The sequence below is a fragment of the Phaethon aethereus genome (genome assembly GCF_964289735.1).
Source record: "Phaethon aethereus genome assembly, chromosome: 4".
Taxonomy (NCBI): domain Eukaryota; kingdom Metazoa; phylum Chordata; class Aves; order Phaethontiformes; family Phaethontidae; genus Phaethon; species Phaethon aethereus.
Window position 1 is genome coordinate 78,954,171 of NC_138578.1, and position 27,159 is coordinate 78,981,329.

The 27,159-nt window shown below is 46.6% G+C and overlaps 1 protein-coding gene across 2 annotated transcripts; it reads left to right on the top strand.

Annotated features, from left to right (window-relative positions):
- On the top strand, positions 1–26,693 carry SMYD1 (SET and MYND domain containing 1; the record flags this gene model as incomplete). Of its 2 annotated transcripts, XM_081999631.1 has the most annotated exons (10): positions 1–137; positions 10,796–10,972; positions 11,648–11,861; positions 13,566–13,696; positions 15,628–15,666; positions 18,620–18,812; positions 22,242–22,334; positions 23,494–23,657; positions 25,217–25,385; positions 26,535–26,693. In XM_081999631.1, 10 exons carry the CDS (start codon positions 1–3, stop codon positions 26,691–26,693), a joined length of 1,476 nt encoding a protein of 491 aa, XP_081855757.1. The 2 variants fall into 2 exon arrangements, with proteins under 2 accessions (XP_081855757.1, XP_081855758.1); XM_081999632.1 differs by lacking the exon at positions 15,628–15,666.
- Between the last annotated feature and the right edge of the window lie 466 nt (positions 26,694–27,159).

Genomic DNA, 27,159 nt, shown 5'->3' on the forward strand with positions numbered 1-27,159 from the left:
ATGACCAAAGGGGGAATGGAGTCAGTCGAAGTGTTCACGTCTGAAGGCAAAGGCAGGGGTTTGAAAGCGCAGAAGGAATTCTTGCCCGGGGATGTCATCTTTGCAGAGCCAGCCTATGCGGCCGTGGTTTTTGATAGGTAAGAGAAAAGCACTTGTAAAACACAGACTGAAAGTCGTCTCGATGCAAAATTTCATTTGGCTGGGTGGGTAAAACTTTGAAAGTGTCTGGACAGCGTCAGAGAAGGGTGTGAAGGGAAGTCAGAAGCACTTCTGTAAAGACGCGTTCAGTGAACGTGCTTTCCAGGGCTCAGAACAGCTTTTTTACTTTTACTATGGTGCAATCTGTTTCCAGGATCAGATCTTGCAAGGTGCTCAGTGCCATCAGCTTTTACCGAATGCAGTGAAAGTTGCCTGTATTCAGTGCCTCACAAAACCAGATGCATGTTATGCTCCGGTGAGCTGCCAGCAATAAGTGTAGTTTAGGTACAGCAACGTCAAGCTGACTTTGCTGAAGCCTCCGATGCATAATGCGTGATAAAAGCTAGTTACATTGTGCTCTGCTCACCTGTACCACCTCCCAGCTGTACATGCAGCTTCATCGCCCACTTCCTTCAAACTAGAAGTTGGTGAGGATCTGTGAGTGAGATTGTTTCTGTTCAAATGGTTTTATATTTATAGCTAGCCGAGTTAACTGGAGACAAGTTTCTGCTTTTACCCTTGCAGAACTCTGGTTTTAAATTTTTGTTCACACTGATGTAGCCAGCAACTGAATTCTGGTGCAAGCGCATTTTTCATTTTCTGCTGCTTGTTTCAAGGACAAACAACATTCCATCAACCTGCGCTGCCCATGTGGCTGGTAGGTGTCCACTTCTGCCCTTCAAATCAGTGGAAGATTCACTTAAATACCCTGAAGGCTAAAAGACATGAAGAACGAATTTCTATGTTAATCTCCCATGGGATAAATCTAGAATAAAGCCTCAGACATGAATGGAATTTGTTCAGCCGTATAATGCATTCTTCAAGGGCATCATGGTGAGTCCCGAGACTGATTTTTCTGCCCCAAACTGCCAGTGGCTTTGAGTTCTGCACACTCAATAGGGCAGTGAGTGATTCTTCCTAGCTGAGCTTTCCCTGATTGAACTAACTCCGCTAATGAAGTCTGGGACGCAAGCAGAGCTCATGCTGCTGTTTTTATCCCAGTCATCTTGTAGCTGAAGCTGAATCGTGCTACTGTGTGATCTGGCAATAGCAGAGAATTGGGGATTAAAAAGACAGAGCAGGAGATAAGTTTTTTTCTGCCTTTCATTCACTTTTTCCTTGCTCTTCTACTGTCAGTGGGTGAGCATGTTTATGAATCTTTACCATAGCAACAATGGCAGTTTTTAGTTTTTATTTTAATATGTCACTGCAAGAACTCACATTAAAAATATACTTTTTTATTTTAAAATATTAAGTTCTTGAATTCTTAACCCTGAGTTCAAGTACAGTAGTTAGTGACAAAACCATCTCTCCTTGACATGTCCTTTTAGCTCTTGTACTTTAGTTGTTCTTGTGTCGCTAGCTGGAATCTTGCTGTGATACTATGTTTGCTTCAGAAGTGCCTATGGACACTTTCTCCCATATGCCTTATTAAAAATACTAATGATCATTGAAAACATTGAAAACATTTTGCCTTTTGATTGCTGGTTGAGAATTGTTTTTCTTCTATGTGAAACGTTGCGAGCATCATGCATATAGAGCTGCCCATGTTGAAGAGCTGTATCTTCATTGCAATTTCAAATGTCACTTGTGTAATGTGAAATAAGGGGAGAAACTATCACCACATCATCTCTTAGGCTGCAGACTGTGTCTTAGGCTTAGATTTCCAATGGAAAACCTCGGATGGGGAGAGATGTGCTTCCTTCCCTCCCCAGACTGTGTTTGTTTAGCTCCCAGAGGGCAGATCCAGATGTTGAGCAGCACAGGGGTAAGGTAAACACACCCCTTCTCTGCAGCTGCAGAGGATGGGAATGGCTTTAGCCATTCTTACCTCTCTGCTTCTTCTTCATGCTACTGTGCAATAATGGACTTTTACCCGTGGAACATTTTATCCCAAAGCACTTCATATACGTTAGTTGCGAAATGCATTCCCAAAATCTCTGAAACAGGTGATGCCAACTAAATGCTTGTTGGCAGGGGATATCCTGGGCCTGACATATAATGGAAACGTGCATTTTTTCATGTGAAAACTGCTCTGATGCTTTTCATCCATACACAGGGCTTTGGTTTTGAAGGTACCTTCTACAGCTGTCCCAGGTCATTCAGTTGCCTAAACCCCCTTGAATTGATTGCTGTCAAAGAAGAGTAGCCTGGATCCTTGTAGGACCTGCAAGAATAAATCCACACTAGGCCATGGTGGCTGGTTTTGCCCTGAAAGTACTGCTGTTGCCTCTGCATGGATGAAGAGGCATGTGTTTTTCCTTGCGTGCACACACACATGTATAGGTCCTAAAGTTGGTGTTGAGTCTACACTATTAAAAAGGGTTTCACCCTGCACTGGGAAACCCAAAGTCCAGAGTCCCTCATCCTAATTCCATTCAGCATCTTTGTCTCTTGCTGAAAGCAGTGTGTGTGTGTGTGCTATGGAAAGCGGATTCACATATGAATGGGTGGGTTTAATTTTTTGGCTCAGGTCCTACCAAATACATGACCAGATTTTCCACAGAGCTCAGCTTGCTTTGTGTATAAAGGTCACCACAGAAGCACTAGAATGCAGAGTTGGTCTGGACTTTGCAGCCCTTTGAAGAGCTCAGTCCTTTGAGAAGTCTGGTCCCAGTGTGGATGCTGAGCCCCTGAAATCCTGCTCCAGATTTTGCTGTTGAAATCAAGTTCTATATGTGATGTATATGGATGGCAATCATACTACAGTGGCCACACTGCAATTGTCTGTGTGACTGCATGTGATGTGGCAACACAGCGGGCAAAAAAAAAGTTTTTTTTTCAGATTAGTAGGAGCAGCTCTTCAGAGATACAACGGCGTTTTCTTGGTGTGGCCATACTACGGCGTGGAAAGTAGCTTATGTTTGGGTCCCGGCACAAAGCTGTCAAGAGATGGGAGCTGCTACTGTTCAGAAATGGAGGAGCCCCATAAAAGCTGATCATCATTTCACCTGGTGAAGAATGTAATTATGAAATGAAAAAAATGTGTTATCTGCTATAGGTGTTTATCTTTAGGTGTGTTAAGTGAGAAACCCCTCCACAGGGCTGTGGCATAGCAGAAACCTACCTTTCATATTCTGAGAAACTGTTGGAAGAGCAAACCTCTTTGCCCTGACTGTACAGGGATCTAGGGAGCCTGAACAACTAATCTTGGCACCTGGTGTTAGGTGCTTACAGCAGGAAGTGTGGACACACTATGCTTTGGGCTTAAATGATGCAAAGACCCTGTTCTATATATTGACATGAGGAACTGCTGAAGTAGTTTGGACCTGAGGCTGTCACCCAGCTGCACTGTATGAATGTCTGTCTGTCAGTAGGAGGCTGAGTTTGAGGAAGTGTTGAGAATTTTATTGTGCCACGAAAAGGAGACATGTTTTCTCTGACAAAACTCTATATAATCAGCCATCATACTCAGAGCAAGTAAGACCCATCAATTTAACTGGACCAACCTACAGGGTGATGTGATGGCTTGTCCAGCAATATGCTTTGGGATTCAGCTTGCAAATTAAGACACCCAGAACTAAGGTCTGTTATAAGCATCTGTGTAGAGCTAAGGGCAGGATTCAGTTGCCGTAGGTGTCATTTGAGATCCCCTCCGGGTGTCTGAAACATCCTCTTAGGGCTGACAGGTGCAAAACAGGATTTATGAGAATCAGGCCTCCTCTCAGCCCAGATGGGTGTCCCTGCAGAGCCTAAAATAACACTAGGCTCCTGCGTCCAGGCAAGTGAAACTGGCCCTAAGTGCCTGTTATAATCAATGGAGCACTGTAATGTGCACTGAACACAGACACCTGCCTTTGAGCTGAATGGCTTTCCAGACCCCACTGAGTGTTTTGATGGGATCTTAGGCACTGAGGGTACAGATGAGCACATCTAGCTGTCTAAAGCTGCAGACTGCATCCCATCTGGAAGCTCCTGAAGGTCACAGGGACCCTGAAGGTCCCTGAAATCATTAAGGCTGGTGAGGGCTTGTATTCTTCAACCCAATGATGGTCATCTGAGCAGCAGTTTCTTATTTGGTGTGAGAGACTTTTAGTCCAGAAGCATATAAAACTCAAAGTGAAGCTAAACAGCCAGTTCATAGTTTCTTAGATTTTAGGCCAGGGTATGACTCACAAGGCTAACTCTGCTCATTGCAGGGGGGTTGGACTAGATGACCTTTAAATGTCTCTTCCAACCAAACCATTCTATGATTCTATATTCCTATGATTCTATAACCTTTTACTTAACACAGTGGTTACCTGGCGTTGACTCCTGCATCAAGCCTGTTACTTCTACCCAAACTAGAGCAAGCTGTTTAGAGAGACAGTGACTACTGATTGAAAGGGGGTACAGATCTCCGTGTGGTCTCTGGTATTTTGCTGTTTGGATAAAGTGCAGACACATTCTCTGATCTGTGTTTGAATCAGCCTTGCTGTTATCAGCTGAAATAGCATTTGGAATACACCAGTGTCAGGCCCACTTTGCCCTAAAATAGATGCAGAAGGTTGGAAGTATATCTTCTCAAGGAATTCTTTGCCTTTGCTGGGGTCATTTTTTCGATTTGCAAAGCCCCTGTGCATTTCCCATTGACGTTACCTCTCACTGAGGCTTTCTCTAGTCTCTGCTTATGTGCTGGAGTTTAATCCTTCCCTCCTCCTGCTTCACTTTCTCTTTGAAGTACCCAGGTCTCCTTTCCTCACTGCCACCTTCAGGATGATGGTATTCCCATCGCCTGGGCTCAATGTACAGTATGTGACCTTCTCCTCTGGCGTGTCATTTGGCTCTCGAGCCTGTAAGAGTTTACATTGCCTACAGGCATGGGGATGCCTGATATATCTTTGTCAACCTTCATCAAGAGCAGGTTTGCTCTTTAACCGGTGGGGTTTGAGAGACAGTAGTCAAGGCAAACAGTGTCATGTGGTAGAAAGCCAAGATCACCTGAAGATCTGCTTGATGAGTGATCTGCAAATTGCTAAAAACCTGAGACCATGCAATTTTTGCACTCTTTTTTGACCTATGAAACATTTTCCGAGGGAAATGTGCAGAGCTCCATTACTGTAGCTGGGATGACCTAGGGGTATAAGAAATGCAACATTTTACATAACAGTATGACTCTGAAAAAGATTATGGAAGCAAATTCCTTGAGTTGATACCAGTAACAGCTGAGAGCTAATGTGATCATATTCACACTATTTAAAATTTTCTGGGCCTTGATTTTTTATTATTATATCATTTGTTCAAAAGCTTAAATAAAACCTGGGAGAAAACCTATTTTTTTAAAGGAAAACACACCCACACCTTTTTAAAAAGAGGCTGAGAAAGTTTGTAATGAAAGACTAAAAGTAAAATAGTCTAAAATTCATCTAAATTAATTCCTCCACTCAAATCAGACAAACTAGGATGTGTCATCCCTGACATTTTAAAGATAAAAGTACTAAGTACCAACCGCCTTTATTAAAGGAGAAAAACTATTCTTATGCTAGTAATTCACCAGTATAGGATCCTCAGTAGAAGCCAGCTATTGAATACCTCCCTTTTCCTTTCACTGCCGAAAGAGTAGGTGATTTCCTCAGGCTGTTGTGTTTAATGAAGCGTTGCAGCCTCTGCATTGAAAGCCAAGTGGACTTTGGCTACATCTTAGGCTATTCTTATGCCATTCTCTGTAAGACGTTGAGGAGAGAGGTGCCTAGCCAGCCAATAATAAATATGAAGCAGGTGGACTTAGGTGTAAGTTAGGTCATCTGTGTCATCTATGATGTACAGAATAGAATGAACTCACGTTAAATAATCTGTGAGCTTCTCATCATGTCCATTATTTATTCAATGAAATCCTCCTTTTATTCCTTTGCACTACAGCCATCTCACCTTGCTTTTCCAGATCAGTGAATGAGATGCTATGGGTGCTGGATGGGCAATGATTGGCAGGTGTTTGGGTTGTGCATGTCTCAGAGTTGAGGTTACTATATTTCCTGTGGCAGTGCTCAGCGCTCTGCCCTGGCAGGTCCAACAGATCTTAATCCATCTGAATCCAATCCAAGCAGTCACAAGAGCTATTTGTTTCTTCTGCTTTCACTGAGAGCTGTGCTTGTGGGAGCCATGGTTTAGCTGCGAGTGACCTCTTGCATTGTTGGCTGGCATATTGAGTCATTGCTTTTGTGACTGTAGCTACGTCCAGGATGAGTAGTAGTTGTGCGTCTCATCTACATAATACCAGAGCTTATGAGCTCCTGAGAGTTAAGCTTGGTTGACCCTTGGATGAGGGGCCAAGGAAACTGGAGGTTCCCCAGAAGATCATTTAGTGAGTCAGGCAGTGGTACCTGCCCCCCAAGTCAGTCCTAAATCCCTGACCTGGCAGGGCTTGGATGGGCTGGAGAAATCACTGTGCTAACGAAGATCCTGCTTTTGGGCAGGGTCTGAAAAAGAAGTTCTCACTATCTGTGGAAGATGGCAGTGAATGAATGGCCAGAGACCACCCCAGAGGCCATGGTGTATGTAGACACAGCAGAAAGCAGTTTTATTGTCCCCGTGTTAAAGCAAAGGAACCCAATCACTGAGTCTGTAAGGGTTCAAACCTCCAGAGCTCCTGGGTAGGTGCCATACATCTCCCCAGAAACCTTCAATGCTGCCTGGCTATGCCGCATCCTGACCAGGCGGGCATGGGCTACTCTCTCTCCAGGGAGAGGAAGCTCCATCCAGGCCACCTGGAGCCATTTCGGGTTGTGACAAACGCTTTCCAGGCCAGACAGAGAAAGCTTTATAGATCAGTGATTTCCACAGGCTGAGAGACTTGGGTTTCACCTCCGGCTGCTCCCCCTGTCCTTGGGGGACCTTAACCATTGCAGAGGGGATGGCAGTGGAGACTGTGGATCACTGCAAGCCTTTGGTGTCCTTGGTGTCGTCTACCTCCAGGACAGATGGTACCAGAGCCTGGTGTAAGGTCCAGCCCTGGGGCCAAGGGAGAGCCCCACTTTGCCATCCCCATTCGGGGCGCCTGGCTCGGCACCTCTGGGACGGCAAGAGTTTGCACGACTGCCTAGAGGCACCTGGGACATGTAGGTACTTGCAGGATCAGGCAGTGCTTAGGCAACGTTTGTTGAAGATTTAGGTGATAGATCTCAAGTACCTGTGTCTCCTGATTTTTTTACTGTGTCAAGAGTTGAGCCCAGGCCTCTGGAGTCCTGCAAATGCACATTATCAATAAATCCAGTCTTCTTTTAAACCATTTCTGAGCACGGAGGATCCCGTGAGGGTTTTTTGAGAGATTTGATATTTCATATACCTGCCAGTCAGATTACCTACGGGTAATTGTGTCTGCAGTTTCAATACCGCATGAACTGTTCCTTCATCTCCTCGGGAAGTCTTACACAATGTTTTTTTGGGCATTTTTGCATCTCCTTAGAAATGAGGGCTTTCCAGGGCTGGTGGTAAGTTCCACCAGCTAGGCTTGCTTTGGCAACTCTGGACACCCTATGCGATAAACAGCAAAATGCCAAGCCAACATTTCAGTATTGCTCTGCTCTCAGAGAGCGAGCTGGGGGGAGACAAGCCTGTTTGAGGACATATTCCCCTCCGACCTGTCATTCCTCTCTACAAGGAAACTTTTTTAACTGCCTTTTCTCTTTCTGACTGCTCTCAAAACACGCAGGTGGCAGGAGGGAGCCCCATTCCCCGTGCGTGATATCTCCCCTTGGTTCCCGGCATGACGTACCCACGTGGGTTTTATCAGCTCTCTGGCTCTCCTTTGCCTTACAAGGAGTGTAATCTCTCTTGCACCTCTCTGCCCCTCTGACTTGACAGCTGACAGAGCACAGACAGAGCACAGCCTCACATTTCTCACCAGCTCCCAACGCTTTCATTTGACTTAATGGAGTTGGCTGCATCCCCCTTCCCGGACACGTGCTTCTGCCTGCTCCATCCCGGGCACTTACCTTGCGTCCGGCTCCCTCCTGTGTCCCAGCACTGCTCACTGTCATTTTCTGAAGCTCATTTTTGCACGTGGTTTTCTCTACTGTAGGTCATCTTGCTTTAAATCAATGGCCCTCTGCTTTAAATCAATGGCCCTCTTTATCCTGCAAGAGCCAAGGCGCAGGGCAGATTGTGTCAGCAGCTCATGCAATAGTGCCAGGGGAACGAAGGTGCATTTTATGTGTACTGTGATAAATATAAATATGCATACATATGTTTTTTTATATCTATCTGTATAACAAAGAGGCAGGACAGTCTTGTGACTGGGGACTCTGGGGCTGTGGGTCTGATTCCCGCCTATGGCACAGCTGCCTCATGTAGTCATCAGTACATTTTTTTATTTCCTTGTGCCCCAGTTTCCGCACTATGGGCTGCGAGTGATGATAATGTTCCCTTGGTAATGAAGCCTCTGTGGTCAGTGAGTTTTTTGCAATGAGAACCTCCCTCCTGGGACCAGCAGCGTCTGAGTGATGGGAACGTAAATTCTCTCGTACTGTCGAGCCTGGCTGGAGGCAGAGGTAAAGTGGGCAGTTGCCTGGAGAAGTAGGCAGCTGAGGACACCAAATCAGGCAGGGAAAAGTCTTTGGCAGCAGGGGAGAAGTTCCAAAGTTGTTTGGGCAGGAAACCAAAGTGTCTCCCTCCTCTTCCCAGTGAAGCAAGTCCCAGGAGCAAGCAGCTGGACATGAGAAAGGGGCACACGGGGGAGGTTTCCCCTTGGTCTGGGATCCTGGATACTCTTGAAGGGACAACATGAGGTTAGACTTCATCAATATCCTCTGATACGTTCCTCCCCTGGCATTGGTTATAACTACATACATACAATTTTAGGATGCTTCTAGTACATCCTGTTTTGCATCCCCCAAAGACGACACCTGCTTCTTTTGAAAGGTGTTTTCCAGTTATCCCATGACTGTCTGAACTCATGGTAACCTCTCAGCTAGTTAAAACCCAGACTCAGGAGCAGGAATAGCTGGTGAGCAGCACTTACTCCTTCTGGCACCAGAGAAAGACACCTCAGGCTTTTGGATTTGGAGGAGAAGTCTGCATCGCTAGCCCATCTGCAGGAAGGCTCTAAGTGGTCTAAAGAGCACAGCGCTAAGCTGATGCTGGACTAAGCAGAGAGGACTTCACGCCCTGGGAGCAGAGCACATCCTCACATCAGGCACTGTGCTCGTTATCTTCAACATTTAATGAGACGCCTGTGGGGACATATTCTGGGCCACTGACCAGCACTAAATTATTGATGTTCTCAGCTCAGCAACATACCTACTGTGAAAATTGAAGATCCTCTGAGTTTGTTAATAAAATCTTATGGGGGTCATAAATGCAAGTACTGCTCCCTAAGCTTGGCATTACAGCAGCTCACCCCATGTCCGACCCCAGCCAGTGCTCCTGCAAGCTCTTGAGGGTTCATCTTTCCTCTGTCTTCAGGTGTTCAGTGTTTCTTGTCCATCCCTGGGCAGCTGAAAACCCGCTTCTTCCTTAGCAGTCGTGCCTGGGGATATGCTGAGTGGCTGGGAGCCTGCTCTGGTCCCTCAGATCTTCATTAATCCATGCTAAGCATCTGTCTGGAGTCACTGGAACCAGTAGAGCCCGAAACCCACCTGGTCTGGGGCTCTGTGCTGCTCTCTGCTGATGGTGCACAGCCAGGAGATGTGCCGCAACCAAAGGAAGAAGGAGAAGACATAAACCACCCTGTGATGAGATCTACCTTGAAGGAGGCTGTTCACTTGGCTTCCTCATGTCATTTTCAACCCAACGCCACAATCGCCAAGTGCAATGCCTCCAGTATGGCTACGCCTTTGGCCCAGTGACAAAAAGAAGTGACAAGCAAAGCTGCTTTTTAATTCGTGGAAAAGTATCTTGGTTTCAAGCAGCACAAACGCAGGGTTTCCCTATGTAACCACTTCGATCTACCACTCTTCTTCAGTGTGATACACCTGTGGTCTCCTCACTAGCAGAGCAATTCTTATATATATTTTTATCCCCGCAGTGTGCCTGTGCCTAAGGAAAGCTTAGGAGAGCAGTTAGGACGACTCAGAGTTTGGTCCCTCTCGCCCAGTGTGTTCCTAAGTCTCTCAGACATGATGGTGGCTGCTGCCCCATCTTGTGACCTGGCCCATCAGGGCCCAGGAAAGCCTTAGTGCTTGGAAGGGGTTTCACTTCAGACAAATTTGGAGACTTTTCAGGCAGGTGAAGCTCTCAGGCTGGCCCTGCGCCTTCATGTTCTCCTTTGTGCTCGCCTGAGCTACGTTCTCATTAGGCATCTGCTTTCTGCTCAGCAAATGGGTGCCAGCATGGGCCAGACAGAAAACGAAAACAGACGGAAAACTCTGTTAACAGCGACGGTGCTGAGGAGGAGCAGGTGAGCTGCAGGCAAGAGGACTGAGAGCTGGGGAACGCTTTATTGCAGTCCTCCTTCAAACAAAGTAGTTGTCTCTTTGGTGTAGCCAAACAGAAAAGCAACAGCGCTGGGCAAGCGCGCAGGGATTAAGCTGGGTGGGAGGTTTCTCCATCCTCCCAAAAAATCTCAGGGGGTCGGTCCTTAGTGGGTGTGGGGAACCCAGGGACGCAAAGCTGGCAGGACCCTCGCTGTGTGGAGCCGGCCCTTCACCGAGGTGCGAGCTGACGGGTCCTTCTGTCCTTCCAGCCTGACGCACGTCATCTGTCACACCTGCTTCAAACGGCAGGAGAGGCTCCACCGCTGCGGCCAGTGCAAGTTCGCCTACTACTGCGACCGGACCTGCCAGAGAGCGGCTTGGCTGAACCACAAAAACGAGTGCTCTGCCATCAAGAAGCACGGCAAGGCACCCACCGAAAACATCAGGTGAGAGCTGGCCCCAGGGGCTGAGCCAGCAGCCTGGGAGAGGACGGGGCCTCCCTCCGAGGGCAGTGAGGCAGAGCCGGCTGGCCTGATTTGGACGGGGTGGAGGTGGGAGATGGTTTGGGAAAGGCCGGGACCATCCCTGAGCTGATGGGATGGAGACTTGGAGGGGCATCTGGGGTGTGAGGGGGTCATGCTTCTGCTTTTTTTTTTTTTTTTTTGGTGCTGGGCCTGAAAAACTCTACCGCAGCTGAGCGTGGTGAGGCAAACCCCCCCGGGGTGGTTTAGGAGGTGTGAGAAAATGGAGAGTAGGTAGAAAAGTAGAAGAGGAGATAGATGCGCTCTTCCCCAATTTGTCTATAGGATACATTGATTTAGATTCACATCCTGGCTCCATTATAAGAAAATAAGAGGAATTTCCAAGAAAATGAGAGCCATTGTGGAAGGCTGAGGACCCGGGGGTCTGCAGCACTTCTCCTGAGGAGAACCTAGATGCTGGGACAAAACCTGGCATCTTTCTCCCTTTCAAAAGCCCGTGGATGGTGACCAGCCATCAGCCTGTCTCTGTCTCTGTATCTGCACACAATTTCCCACCCATGAAATGAATTTCGATGGTCCTTTGGTCCCTCTCCTTGCAGTGGGTGGTGGTGCTAATGCCTGGGGCTCTCTCCTGGCCAGGCTGGCTGCCCGCATCATGTGGAAGATAGAGAGGGAAGGCAGTGGGCTGGCAGAGGGCTGCCTGGTCTCCATTGATGACCTGCAGAACCACGTGGACAGCTTTGGTGAGGAGGAGAAGAAGGAGCTCCGTGCCGATGTGGAGAGCTTCCTCGAGTTTTGGCCGCCCCAGAGCCAGCAGTTCGGCATGCAGTACATCTCTCACATATTTGGAGTGGTACGTCGGAGGGGTGGGAGAGCAAATGAGGGGCTGCCTTTAATGCCAGCTTCCCGGAGAAGGTCTCCAGCTGGCCTGAGTTGAGGATGGCTGAGTTCATCCCTCTCTTGCCCTTAAGAGGCCATAGCGATTGGGATAGCCGAGACCGGCATTTGCTGCAGATGGTTTGAGTGCTGCCCGATCCCCATCTGCATCGCATCTGCACTGACACTGGGAAACTGAGGCACGGCAAGGGCAAGGTCTGGAACATTTTAGCTATTTAGTCTTGCAGGCAAGTGGCTCGCTCAACTGTAGGTGCCACACTGTCATCGCAAGTCCCATTGGGCATCTCTCCACACCTAGGAGAGCTGAGAAAATATATTTAAATATATTTTTAGTAAATGTACTTAGAATATATTTGAATATAGCAGATCTGTTTTAGTATATACATTAATGCCTATTATATATTGTGTGCATTAGATTTTTACAGGTATATTATAAATATATGTTTTAATATATAATAAATATTATATTAAATATATTTATATATTTAATATATTTAATAATATTCATTACTAACTTGTTAACTAAAAATTTTTGTTCTCAGTGTAGCAGAGGGGGAAATTCCCCGAGGCCAGTTCAGGCTGAGCTGCTCTGCCCTCAGCCCTGGTCCAAGCCGGTGTATCCCGGGCTGCACTAACCCCTCCGGGAGGTACCCTGCCGAAGGGGCCAGGGTGAGCTGAGCTGAGACACACGCTCTGCTCGCACCTCTGCCGATGGCTGGTGTGGCGGAGAAGTTGGCTTTGCCAGCCTTAGCCCGGGGAGGGGACACGGCATCCTTTCGTACCCACCCTGCAAAGAAAATCCAGTCGGCTGGGCGCAGGGAGGCCTCTGCACCAGTGACCAGCATAGCTTGCCCATGCAGATGTAAAGAAGTACAGATAATATACCAGTTAAGAAAGGAAATAAAACTATTAACAGACTAAAATAATTAGCAACTGAGTTAATTGCTTAGTTTGGTATATCCTATTGCATTTTCTCCTTGCAAATGCTTCCTTTGTTTTTGTTTGCAGCTGAAAACTGTTCTGCTCATGTGTGATAATAATGTACCATATAGAAAAGTGTGATAATTTATTCTTGGTACATATGTCACCCAGAAGTAGTCATTCTGAAACTTGTCTGGGACTCATAACAAACAGTAGTAATTGGTTTTTATAATCTCTGTGGGTCTCCCAGTAAATGTGTCCATGTTGAATGTAGTTCTCAAGGTTAATTTCTAACTGATACCTGTTTTAATAAGTGTGAACTTTGCTTTCTGCCAATGCTCTGTTTGAATTGCCTCAAATTCATTTTCCTGTGACCTTTTTCTGTATTATTTGCAGGAAGCAAATACAAGGAAACCAATGCATGGTCAAACCAAATTTATCTCGAACATCCCAAGTAAATATTAACAGCAAATATTCTGCAGAGCTCTGCACTGAGTTGGTCCATCTGCTTCAAGTCCTACATCACTTCTCTTCTGATGTTTTATCCCAACTAAAGATGTTTCTACAGTTACCTTCTGCAATAATCTCATAGGCACTCCTCCTTTCTCCTTAAAGTTTGGAGATGTGATGCTGGAGATACACCTCTTCTAAAGCATCAGTGGGAATGGAGAGATCCTGAATGTAGCTGAGTTAACTTTTTCTCCTCTAATGCTTCTTCCTGCCTATGTTTTGGGACTAGATCAGCTGCAACGGCTTTACCCTCAGTGACCAAAGAGGACTGCAGGCTGTTGGTGTGGGAGTCTTCCCCAATCTCTGCCAGGCTAACCATGACTGCTGGCCCAATTGTACTGTCATCTTCAACAACGGCAAGTGAGTGGATATTTCTTTCCTTAGGTGCAGCGGGGATGCATCCTAACTGGCAGCTCAGCAGACTCTGCTGACCCTACAGTGTCAGATTTCTGCCACAGAAAATCTATTCATTCTTGTTTCCTTTTCTAGCTCAGAAAAAAAAAAAATCATGATTTTCTTTCTAAAGAGGAGTTGTTTTCTCTCTCGTTATTTTAAAAATTCTTGTCTGATGCACTAAACACATACACAAGGTTTGACCCTAAATCCAGTAAACCAGCAAAGAATTTTTCCCTGGTTTCTGTGAGTTTTGAAACCAGACTCAAAATAGGCAGATAAAGTACTAAGTAGCTGCCTAGATCACCCCTTATATTGAGGCTTTATTTATAAATAGTTAAGGAACAATTATGGTTAATGAATTATTAAAGATTATGCCGAGTCCACAGTCTAAGAGTTCTTGGACTTGCAAGCTTGCAATCAGCTGTGTATCACTATCTTCTGATGTGTTTATAACCATTCCTAACACAATCCTCATCTTTGTGAGAGTGTACCATCTCTGTTAATCACTGATTAACCCGTTAGCAATGGGATCTTAATGACAATTGTGACTGTTATCTGCAAACCGAGTCACGTGTGAGTGCAGGATGCCGTAAGCTGCATTCCCCATTCCCACCCAAGTCCTCTAAGAAAACTTCTGTGGGACATGTGAGATGGGAAGAGATGAAGTGGGAAATGCAAGGATGTTTCAGCAGAGCTGAGAGTGGAGGCTGCTGTGCTCAGCGTTTGGGGAAGCCTGCGGGGGGGGATGCTCTGCTCTTCCCAGCTGTCTCCCAAGCCAGAACAGGTATAAACTGCTGCTGATCCAGAAAGTTGCATCGTGTGCAAGACATTAACTGTGGGAAACTGCTTGCCAAAAGCTGCACAGCTACAGTATTTCATCCAAATTTTCCACTTGGTCTTAAGATTTTACAAATTCCCCTGTTTGCTAAACTTTAGTGCTATAATTTAACCCCCCAGCCTCCTCTTCTTTAACACATTGCTTGTGCACTCCAGTTCTCGCTGCTGGTTTTAGCTGATAAAACTATACCAGTGTTTATCAAGCAGCTGGTAAACGAGCAAAGAGAAACCAAAACTGCATTAGAATGATTACCTTCATGGGAAATAGGGTCTGATCCAAACTCAGATTGGAGTCTGTGCTCTGATAGCCAATTGCCCTGGATCAGATCCATAATGGAATGATGAAGAGCCTCTCCAACCAGTCTGGGAAGTGGAGGAGGTAACTAGCAGTGATACCAACTCTGAAGTCTGAGTTTCTGGGCGGTAAGTAGAGGAACGGCATTTTGTTTGCCTGGCAGCTTGTCGAAGTTCCCACATGTATCCTGTTACTGACTTTAAACTCGACCATCTGGTTATTGGCCAGGTAAATTATGAAGGTTTCTTGTCTTTCTGTGGAAACCTGATGATAAGTCCCTGTTGTGGGAAGCGAGCTCTTCATCAGCACTCAAGGCACAATACCGGATTTGAGGCCCCACTAAACTCATCACACAGAGCACAGTCCTTGTTGCTGATCTTCCAGTCTGATTTCCATTTCAAGCTGTGTTTCAGAGAGCATGACTACTGATGTCAGTGGAGACATTTCTGTGCAGGAGAACTAGCCCCACTGCACCTGGCAAACATCAGAAGTGGGTTTTGTTCACCCCCTGGCTGAGAGCACTCCTAAAATCACAGTGCCAGGACAGTTCTCCACCAAATCCTCTAGAGCCCAGTGATGGGCAACTCAGTTACGGCAGCTGCATAGCAAATGTGAAGCTCTATATGCAGTGAGACATGAGCCAGGGACCGGGAACACCCTTGCCCCCCGTCAGGATGATGTCCTGATGCCCCACGCTGTGTACCCTGTTTTTTTCGTTGTACTTGTACCTGTGTAAACTGCAGATGTTTGTTTTGTCTTTCAGTCATGAGGCTGTAAGATCAATGTTCCACACACAGATGAGGTGGGTCGGTCTTGAAAGCATCGTCCTTCCCCTTGCCCTGTACCCCTCATGCCCCGTGTTAATGGAAAAGCTGCAAATAGCCCGACGGGCTCCCTCTGTTTGCAGAAAATTTCACTTTCCCCATTTTCTGAACTTCTACTCCTCCCCCATGTAAAGACCCACTAAACCCAAACCTCACTTAACTCTGCATTCTGTAGTAAATTAAAATGATAGTGGTAATACTGTGACTGTCTCCCCCATGGCAAATTCCCCCCCTGCCTTCCCACCCTCTCCCTTGGCTTCCTCCCTGTCAGTATTTCCCCTCTCCACTTCTCATTTCTCCTCCCCTGACTACGGCAAGATCATGAAAGTCAGAACAAGGTCTTGCTAATTTTGTACAGCCCAAAATAAAACCTTGCGTATTAGGAGATGAGAAATGATTGCATTACTGACATACTAAATAGTCCACGTTTCGTCTGCAGCAAACGGTGCCCTTTGAATGCGTTGCCTACAGTAGTACCGTGAGATGTAGGTTTTATCCTTTCTTATCATAATACCTGATTAATGTTTTACCTTTTAATGATGCCACTGTTACCTGATCTAAACTAAAGAAATCATGAAAATATATGCAAAAAAAAAAGTTCTCTTCTTAGCTCACGGCACTTGGTATATCACAGTTAGTCCTATTAAAGGGACACTGTTGTCTTTAAACTTTTACATTTCAACCAAACACGCAATTTCCTCAAATAAGACGGGAAATGCTTTTGAAGTGCTCTTCTTCTTCACCGTTGGTGCTTACTCGGTGCATTATAGATAGGACCATAAAAAGGGAGAAATGAGCTTCCCTTCTGGTTAGAGTTGCTATTTTGGGGCAATTTGAGTTTTGAGCTATCGGGCACTTGCTGTGCCTGTGCATGTGTCTTTCAAGGTGCTTGGGGCAGACACTGGGGAAAGAGCACGGGGCAAGCTTGGTGGGGTGCTCCTGGCTGACAGTGTCTCTTTAACTATAGCATTTAAAATATGCCATGTGTTTCCAGGCTTATTCCAAATGCTATCAGTCCCCTCCACACAAGGGATGGCTGCTTAAAATATACCTACGGTGCTTAGGCTATCAGGGGCATCATAAAAGTCAGAGGCTTGATTTTGCTTCTCTGGTTGCATGGCTCACTTTAACGAGGATCCCATTAAGTGTGAACAGGAATGTTTGTGTGTGTAAACCTTTCCGATGGGAATCGCTCTTTTTCGTGCACTTTCTCCTGGAGCAGCAGGTTGCACCTTTCTCTGGCTGGCATTTACCCGTGGTTGCGACATAACTAATAGCTGCCCTTCATGACAATGGCATGTTCAGTGATAAATTTTGTATGAAATGTGCTGTTGACATGATCTAACACCCAGGCAAGGTCAAGACCAGCCTCAGAGAGTAGTTTTCACAGCAGCTTTAGCACAGCTGAAAGGCTCAGAGCTAACGTCCTTGGTGCTGAGAGCTTGTAATGGGAATTACAAAGGAATTAAAAGGGAATTACAGGAGAATTACAATCCCTTTGCAGAAATATGATTGCACAGAAAAAGTCGTGTCCTCCAGAAAAGACGTACTTTTAATGCACCTGGTGAGACCTTTGAGTCCTATGCCACCTATGCCTTTGATGAGACCTTTACTGGGTCCCATCTAAAGCACTTCACGTTCAGGTGGGAGCCAGCAGGTCCCCCCCCAGGTCCCATCTCGTAGCAGGCGTGTACATCAAACACGGTGCTGAGCTCAGCAGGAGGATGATCAAGGCACGCTGCCCATGGTGAAGGAGTCTCAGGACTGATGTACCACACTGTAGCGCAACGATAGGGTGGGAGCTCAGACCATGGGACTGGCTTCATTTTGATAACCCGTAAGTATGCCTTACCTGCAAAAATACGTTTAACCAACTAACTGGTCTGAGCAGAGAGCCCAAGGTCACTGGTCACAAGTGCAGTGAATTATTTCTAACCATGGGTAGAGTCACTAGTGGATGGGGGGGTAGCTGGATACAGAAGCACCACCTTGCAATTGGTATTTGAGGGAGCTTTTTACTGTTCTGGCCAAATTCTTCAGCCAGTTGTGCCTGTCCAGCCCCTGCAACTGAGAGATGACCCAGAGTGACTGGAGGATTTAGCATATAGAGTGAAACAGCAAGGGAATAGTTTTGAGTGTCCACATTATTTAAGACCTTTTGCAGGGAACGATGTGAGAGAAAGGCAGGTGCAAAGGTCTGGTTTTCCTAAAGCCTGTCATCAAGGGCTTGCCATGGATTTTGGTGTAGTAACAGAGACTGGCAATTTAATTGTGGTTTCTATTAGCAACAGGCATCAGATCAAATGAGCTATTAAAAAATAGACTATTTCCAGAGAATTGTTTCTAAGCCTTTATGCAGAGATGCATGAACAGGGTGAGGGCATCTCTTACCCAGCACCCAGAGGGAATTTGTCATAACTTTTCAGAGTGAAAACGATACCAAAAGCAGCACAGCTCAGGATCTGGGAGTCTAGCCAGGCGTGTATGGGTAGCATGCAAAACAGTACTTAAAAAAAGACCTGAAGTCCAAACTCAGCATTTTGCAAGGGTTTTTCGGTATTTCTGATCTCAGGGTTTTCTTCTGGCAAGATCTCCTACAACATAATAAAAGTTTATGTCTAGGTTCAGCCCCCATCCAGATAAAGTAATGGAGCCGTCATCTGTTTATAGCTCAGACCCTTACGTATCCCTGCCAGGGACTTGCAGAGGGCAGGAGAAAGCTGTGTGACCGTGTTTTTACTCTGTATGCAGTGAAGCGGACTGCTGCCCATCTCTGCATTGCCTCCCTGAAGAGCTGAAGCAGTACCTTAGGGCAAGGGCTCACCTCCACAAGGCAGGGGCAGGTCGCAGGATTTTTCTCTGATGGCTCTATGGCTTCACCTTTGCTTCTGCTGCTTCTCCAAGTCCACATCTCGTCTCCTTTGCACCCAGGATCGAGCTGCGGGCACTGAGCAAGATTTCTCCAGGGGACGAGCTGACGGTTTCCTACGTGGATTTCCTTAATGTGAGTGAGGAGCGGCGGAAGCAGCTGAAGAAGCAATATTACTTCGACTGCGCCTGTGAGCACTGCAAGAAGCAGATCAAGGACGACCTGATGCTGGCGGTGAAGGAGGGGGAAGGCAAGGTATGGTTTGTCCTGCTGTGTCCAAACCCAGAGGCAGCTGTGTCTCCTCCACCTGTGTGCCTCTGTGACCGTGGTTCCTCAGCCCAGGGACACTCTCAATAGAACAGAATCAGATTTTGGCAGAAGCCTGACTAGGTTGACGGTTGGACTTGATGATCTCAAAGGTCTTTTCCAACCTTAACTTTTGTGACTCTGTGTGATTCCGTGACAGTGCCAATGCAAAAAATGAGAACAGAACTGACCCTTGATGGAGCACAACACCAATTCAGGCCCACCAAGCAAGGCCAGTTTAATCCCTATTATGCAATATAAGTGCAGTTTTCCATTTTAAAAATCCCATAAAAGTTGCCTTTAACTCTAGCCTTATAGTCTATCAACAGGCAGAATGCTAAAATATTGGAAAATTAGGTCTAAGGCTGAAAAAAATGCTGGCATTTAGATCGTGGGGGTTTTTTTTTGGTGGAACTGAAAGGGAATCAAAGTTTTGAACAGCAGAAAGGAAAATGTGTTGCACGTGATTCGTGGCAACAGGACTAACTAGCACGGCTGAAGCTGTACGGTGTGTAAAACGTGTACTATCACACTGGCTCCAGGAAGGTGAGAAGCCCGAGCTTCCAGTCCCTCCTTGCAAAGGCCTGTCACAGGGAGTCTGTACCATCGCTTGACATTTGGGCTTGGTTGCTGTGGGCAGACTGACTGAAGAATTAACGTGTTTGTTCATTTTTAAGTTATCTCTGTTTTCCTTGGAGCTCTCACAAGTCATCGCGTGGGAGGGTGTAAATCTGTGTCTCGCTGTCAGCAGTGGGATGTGTTGCTTGGCCAGCTACCATGCTGGTAGTTCTAAGAGTTTCTGTTTGGTTCCTCTGCCCAAGGATATAATCGCTTGTATTTTTTGTCCTCTGTGGCAGTGTTAGCTTAGGGGGTTTCTACTCCTGCAACCTTTACAAAGTAAGGGAAGGCAAAGCAAGGCAGGGCAATTTGGTGTATTATCAAGTGGTTGATCTGCATTATGGAGCAAGTACAGCACAGGGCTGAGATGGGGCAGGACCAAACAGGGGTGAGGAACCGTGACCTCAGACCAGCACTGCCACCAGGAGAGGCCCAGCGAGCTGCACCTTCCTGGGAAGGAGTACAAAACCCTCAGCCCCCAGCTCAGCAGTTACCAGAAAGCCAAGCTCAGACCCGTGACTCTTCCTTCATATAGGTGGCAGTCAGGAAAGGCTGGATATTGCCGAGTATAAGTCTCTCCTTGAGAAAGGTTTGGGGAAACGGGATCAAACTGATAATTCAGCAGTTCCCATGGGAGATAGGACGTGGGACTAGAGGAGACCCTTTGCTTGCTGGGTCAAGTTCTTGTCTAGTGCAAAAGACCCTGCTATATAATCCCGTTATTAAATTATCAAGCTTCATCTTAAAGCTAATCCTGACTACTGACACTCCCCACTTCAAATGTAAAGCTGTCCCAGAGCTCAGTCCTCTGATGCAGAAGCATTTTTATCTGACTTTCTGTAGAAGTATTTTTGAACACCTCCTCCAGTGGATGCATAAAAAAATCTCAGCTCTCATTCAACACCTGCTATCGAGCCTTGACCGAGCAGTGACATGCGCCATCCCCTTTTCGTAAGCATTAGAGGTGCTCTGCAGCACGCAGCGGGAAGACATGCACTTTTGAGTAAATGTCCTCCACAACCTGTAGTACTTGTATAGAAAAAGCCTGTAACTATGCAAGGTGCATGGTTTCAGCTATTAAAAATACACTCCATCCACAGACAATAAGTATCCAGGCTGACCTCACCCGCAGAGCACGTCTGCTTGCCGCCGGCTGTATCGCATTTTCTGAATTCAGGCTCACTTGCCTGAGAGCAGCAACGCTCACAGCTGCGTGGAAAAAGCGCTATGAATATCTGCAAGATTGACAGCTTACATCCTCAACAGCCGCTCCGACCTCCAGTCCTTCACCCCTTCCAAAGAGTAGCAAAGTTCCCATTGTTTATAATGGCAACAGACTTAGGGGTCTAGTAAACGCAAGAGAGGGTTTTTATTAGACAAAGCCACTGTGGAACTGCTGTTTATAGTACCTATTCTGGGAGTCTTTACTCAGACGGCATAGAGATGTGATTCGCACTGGTGTTAACATTGCCTTTGAATGTGCTCTGTGCACTGGGACACCCTATGTGCTGCTCAAACAGCTGCCAAAATCTGATTAGCTATGATACATTCAGTCTAGTAATATAGAATAATAAGCCATAACACATGTATGTATCCATAAATAGATGGGTTGTGTATGGCTCCGAAAAACTACTGGTTTTCCTTCCATACTAAACTTTCAAGAGCTTTTCCCAACTAGCTGAATTTCACAGATTCCTCAAAAATTTGATTGACCAGATGTGGGAAAAAATACAGTGGGACAGTCCTATGGTCCTGACTCCAAGTCTCTGCGTTCTTCATTGCAACGCTGGGTCTCTGCTTTTGATCCGCACCCAGAGGTCCTTCCTGGCTGCTGGGCACGTGCCTGTGCTCTGGCTCTATTTTGTGTTTCCAGACCGGGCTTCTCCTGCAAGTTCCTGGAATCATGCAATCGTGGGCTGATTTCAGATTTCCCATTTAATAAAAGGAAGGTCATGATAGCTAGAATAGTTTGAAAATGCAAATTTGAAAGGCTCAGAAAAGCAGAAGATGAATGATGGTACCGGATATCACAATGTTGTATTTCAGCATTAAATGAAGGAAGAGGAGGCAGCTAAATATGAGCTGGTTAGTGTTTTGCCAGGAATGCCTAAATGTGCATCGTGTCTTCAAATACACGGTGAAATCCAAACTTTGAGGTGTGTGGGGAAACACGTTTCACTCTCTGGATGCAGCTGAAATCTGAGGTCAACTGTATTATGGTGTTTGGACCTAATGACAGCATTTCTCAGAGTGGGTAAAATTTAGTCATCTTTCCTATCCTTATTCCACCCATCTCTCATTCAAGAGCTTCATTTCTCTCAAGCAGCTGCACTGGGAACACTTGATACACACCAGCTGGTGACTTTCACAGCCTCTTTGGTGTCTCGTGAGACCTCCCAGTTGCAGGGTCAATTCTGCCCCTTTTCCAGAGGAGAGAAGTGGGGGGAAGAGTCGAGGAACCCAGTCATGCATGCCAGGTGTACATGGCCACTACCCTGATGAGCAACACTCTTGCTGAAGTCAGCAGGAGCTTCACCTCTCAACTTGGTAGCGGGACCATTTCAGCCCAGTCTTGGGCAGGTCTGAGAGGCACGCTGGGATATACAGCCAGTGGCAGGAAGGCAGTGGGTGATGTGGGAAGCATCCCTCTGAGCTGATCAGGGTTCCTAGGCTGCAGAACAAGCATTCCTTCAACCAGGGTATTTTGGCATGTGTCAGGCTGTGCGTTTTCCTCACTGGTTTTCCTAACATTGTCCCCAGCCCTCGGCGGACATGGTGAAGGAGGTTATCCAGTTTTCCAAGGACACGCTGGAGAAGATCAACAAGGCCCGCATGGAGGGACTTTACCATGAAGTGAGTCCTGGTACTTTTGCTCTCTTGCTGTATACGCACTGCTGGGGAAAACAGGTCTTGTCCCTCTCTACGTCAATGATTTAAGTATGAAACAACCCCCCATTGCTGTAACCTGAATATCCCCGTGTGCTTCCTGCCCTCTTGGCAGCTCAAATTGCAAAAGCTGACAGGTTTCTGCCCTCTGTAATGCACGACCGTGTCTGAGGAAACATCCCAGATTGATTTCTTTCATAGTGATGATACAAGGAGATCCAGGTGACTTCCAGCACCTCTGATTGACACGGGTGTTGAACCAAAGGCCTCCTGGGCGAAAAACATGAGTTACAGGGCAAGTGTAATGAGTCAGCTCTGCCAGATAGCCTCAGAAAAAGGGTTTGGGAGAGGGACAGGACAGTCAGGATGATTGTCACACAGAGCTGTGGGCTATGATTGCCTGTGCTGACCTCCTCTTCACCTCCTGGCTCCTGCATGTCACTCATTTGTTGGGTGCTGAGGATGGGTGTGTGGTGTGGGAGACCCATGTCCCACCTGGAGTGGAGACCACAGGGGCAAAGTCACTTCTTCCTTTCACCCTCTTTTGCTGACTCAGGAAATATTTAATTGTTCTCTTCAGAGTGTAACAGCTTTAGGGAAACACTCCAGGTTGAGCAACAGCCTCTGGGTTTGAACTTACTTTGGGAAAAGGCTGAAGCCCCCCAGAGCAGGAATCTGGACATTGGGTCACAGCTAGGTGCAGATGAGCGGACACGCATGGGACAGTGCAGTTCCATGTGTCCAGCCCCATGGGGTCATTAAGAGCATTCATTGCATCAAGTGCTTGTAGGAGGTTGGGTGGATGGCATTGGGCTATAAGAGTCCTGTAGGCACTTAGTATCTGGCAAAACCCAGCCTCCTGGGGTCTTTCTTCTCCTGAACAGCAGACATCACTTTTTCCTCAGCAGTTTTATGAATATAACCCTGGGAGAGAAAGCACCATTTTGCTAGGCTGATGCTTCTCAACAAATCAAAGCATAGTCTATCTTCCCCAACCTTCATGGGTGCTGACATGGCCTATAGGACTGGTATGGACCATGCAACCCACAGCGCTTTGGCATGTCAGGCTTCAGGCCCAAAGGTGCTCTGACTTGCCCTTCCTCTCCCTGCTTCCCCCGGGGTGCAGGTCGTGAAGCTGTGCCGTGAGTGCCTGAAGAAACAGGAGCCTGTGCTGGGGGACACAAACATCTACCTCCTGAGGATCCTCAGCATTGCCTCCGAGGTGCTCTCCTACCTCCAGATGTTTGAGGAAGCAGCTGACTACGCCAAGAGGATGGTGGACGGCTACCTGTATGTCTGTGCCCTATTTTTGGCAGCTCTCTGTGGTTATGCAATGTTAGGCAGTGTGTTATAGGAATAATTTTCTTAGTCTGCTCCCATCAGGACAGTGGTGCTGGCATTCAGATTGGGACCTGATTATATCACCAGGCAGACAGGGACCTCTTCTTATATGCACAAGAGCTCCCGAACACCTTGATTTACTGAACTGTAACGAGGAAATGGTTTGGGTACATCTTTCTTCAGCCTTTTTGTTTTGTCTCAGAAGCATCTCAGGGCTGCCCTGATAGCAAGACACAGAGCTTGGCTGCAGGACAGAGAAGCTGTTGCTGCAGGAGATGGTCTGTTCTGCTGTGCCCTGCAGGAAGGAGAAGTTGCAGAGAAAAGAGAAACCATGTCAGATGGCTGTCACTCAAGATATCCCTTCACTCGTGGATAATGCATGGCTTTCTGTCTTGGCTAATTAGTATACACAAGTCCTGTGGTAAATGCTCAGTGAGAATAAAGAAATTCATGCTTAGTTCACACAGATCCAGGGCAAACCTCACAGTAAAAATTATGTGCTTTATTATTACCGAGGTTTTAATACAGGACTGATGAGTGTTAAATAGCAAGAAAAAAAATTAATGGAAACCATAGAGAAGAGAGAAAAGCCCGTTTTGTCATCTTGTTCACTCTCCTGTTGAGAGCGTCTCATACTCATTACTTGTCTTTTTGGTCAGGTCTACCCCAAAAGGCCTGGGATATTTTGTTCTTTTTCGGAGGGGTGACAGAATCACCTCCCTGGCTTGCAGGCCTGACAAGCCACTTCATGTCCCAGCCCTGGCACTGAGCTAACTGAATGACACAAAGGAAGGTGCTTCCCCTTCCTGTTCCTCAGTTTTTCAGTCCAGAGGGAGGACTGCAGTAATTTTCTTCCTTGCTTTAAGATCTGCCAATTCAATATGCCAAATAAGCCCTTGAAGGCAGGTTTTCAGGTAAGTGCAAGCAGCTTCTAACTCTGCCACAGCTTCTAAAGTTGGATGTAGATAGCAGATTTCATTTTTCCCACCTTGGGTACTGACCGTAAGGGAGTGATTGGACAGTCCCTGGAGGCAGGGATGCATCTCCAGGGTGTGAATTGAACATTCCTGGAGCTTCTGGCATCCCTTGTTTCTCTCTCTACTTTGAATGAGAAGCTGGTGGTTGTTGCATTCTCAATTTAGGCACTGCATTAAGTGTCTGAAGTTAAGTTGGTGCCGTCTGGGCTGTAGGGTCAGATCTGGGTTTTGTTTGTGCCAAAATAATGTGGAATGACAGAGCTTGGCATTCTCCAACCCAGGTGTCCAGCTTTTCCCCGTTTGCAGGTTGTTCATCCTCTTTCACAACAACTCATGTCCTCGTATGGCTCGTGTCCTCGTGTAACTCATGCCTGACCCTTTCTAAGCAGGTCTGCACATTTCAGCGGCACTGAATGCAATAGGCTCTTCGCTTGAGTAAATAGTCTGCTCTTTGGCAAACATATCGAGTCACTGACAAACATTTGGGAAGCCAGATCTTTCCTGAACTAAAATTACTCAATGTTTTTCCAGGAAAATATACCATCCCAACAACGCGCAGCTGGGGATGGCCGTGATGCGGGCAGGGGTGACTCACTGGCATGCTGGTCTCATTGAAGCCGGGCATGGCTTGATCTGTAAAGCCTATGCCATTCTCCTGATAACCCATGGACCTTCCCACCCAATTACCAAAGACCTGGAGGTAGGTGTAATCTCCTGTGTCGTCTCTGCTGTCTGTCTGGGCAAAATTACATTCAAGCAGTAGAAACAACCCATCCGTACGAGCTGAGATATGTATCAATTTCCCTTCCTATGGGAAATTTTCATCCCTGAAAAATAGCTTTTTTCCTGCACCAGGACATACATTAAAAATGGCCGCTAAGCCCCTGAATCTTCTTTGAAACTGCTGTGCCCAAGGTCAGACCCTCCCATTCTTCAAACAGCCTGATTTCACTGCTCTTGGATGGATGGCATTACAATTTGACTATATCAAATTGTGTATGGTTAGATGTTCCCAGTTTACCAACTGTTTTTCTTTATTGGTGTCCATTCTTCTTTATATACCAGTCCCCAGTCCTAAGCTGCCATGTATTTTTTCCTTAAATGACGCATAGGTGTATTTCCCAGCTTAGGATCTGTGGACTGTTTCCCTATATACAGCAGAGGGCGAGACCCCAGCACCTCCATTTTGGTATTTCCCTTCCCACTTACTTTAGGAGGAAAACAGTGGATATATGGCACATGCTTATTTCTGTGCTCCTAAACCAAGGGTTGAATAAACTCCAAGACAGGTGTAAAAGGTTTCCTTAAATCCCTTCTGAGCCTCTGCTGTAATGCTACACTGGGAATGACTCTGCTCGTGGTGAATCCTGGGATGCCGGTGGTGCAACTGTGATGTGGTCGAAGAAGGGCTGAGCATCCCACTCCTCCTCCCCTGCCTCCTCCCACATGAGGTGACCCCCACCCCGGTGATGGGTCACAGCAAGGGTCAAGCCCAGGGTGTGGATGGGAAGTGCACTCGCTCCCTGGCTCTGCACAGCATCTCCTCTAGGTCCTGCATCAGGTTTAGGAGCATGAGGCTTCCCAGCAGCCTGTGGAAGAGGTGGGTGCAGGAAGGGCTGATGCATTCCTCACCTTCACAGTACACAGGCAACCAGATTTGAGTAAGCAACTGGATATCTGTGTCCAGTCAGCTTTGGTCCTGCTGGTGGGACACCTTGAGTAAGGTGCATCAGTCATTACATGGCCTAGGACATCCCTGAAGTATGGTCCCCAGTTTTTAGGCAGTTCCTTATTCACTTGCTTCGAGATCCCCTGTGTCACAGGTTTTGTAACCTGTTGTGTCCCTCAGGTCATGCGTGTCCAGACGGAGATGGAGCTGCGCATGTTTCAGCAGAATGAATTCATGTATTACAAGATGAGGGAAGCTGCCCTCAAAAACCAAAAGATTCAAGTCATGCCTGAACCCAGCAATGAGACCTCACCAAGCCTTTTCCACAAGAAGGAATAAACCCCAAGCTTGACACAAATTCGTGTCTGTGAGATAACCTCACCTGTGGTACCTCCAAACATTGGGAATGTGATATAGGAACGTGATATATCCATAAGGATTGTTTCCAGTGGCACCAGTCAGACAGCATGGACCTGCTGGGGGAAAGTCCGGAAAAATCTTCTGATGGCTCAAAGCAGAAGACATCTTTGCAGAAACAACATCCTTTTTCTACCACTAGCATTAAAAATCAAAGAAAAAAAACCTGTTATAAAATTATTTACATTCTTATTGGAAGCCTGTTTCTCTCTACACAAGTCCTGATCCTGAAGTCCGTGGTTAAATTTTTATCGATTCTTTCCTAGGTCGTTTTTTCCCCATCACTTCCTTGTGATGACATAATTTCTTTCCAGTGATGTCCATGGGTGGTTGACCAAGGGACAGTAGATGTGGGAAACTGGTTCCAAAAAGTGTCATGTATGCCTGT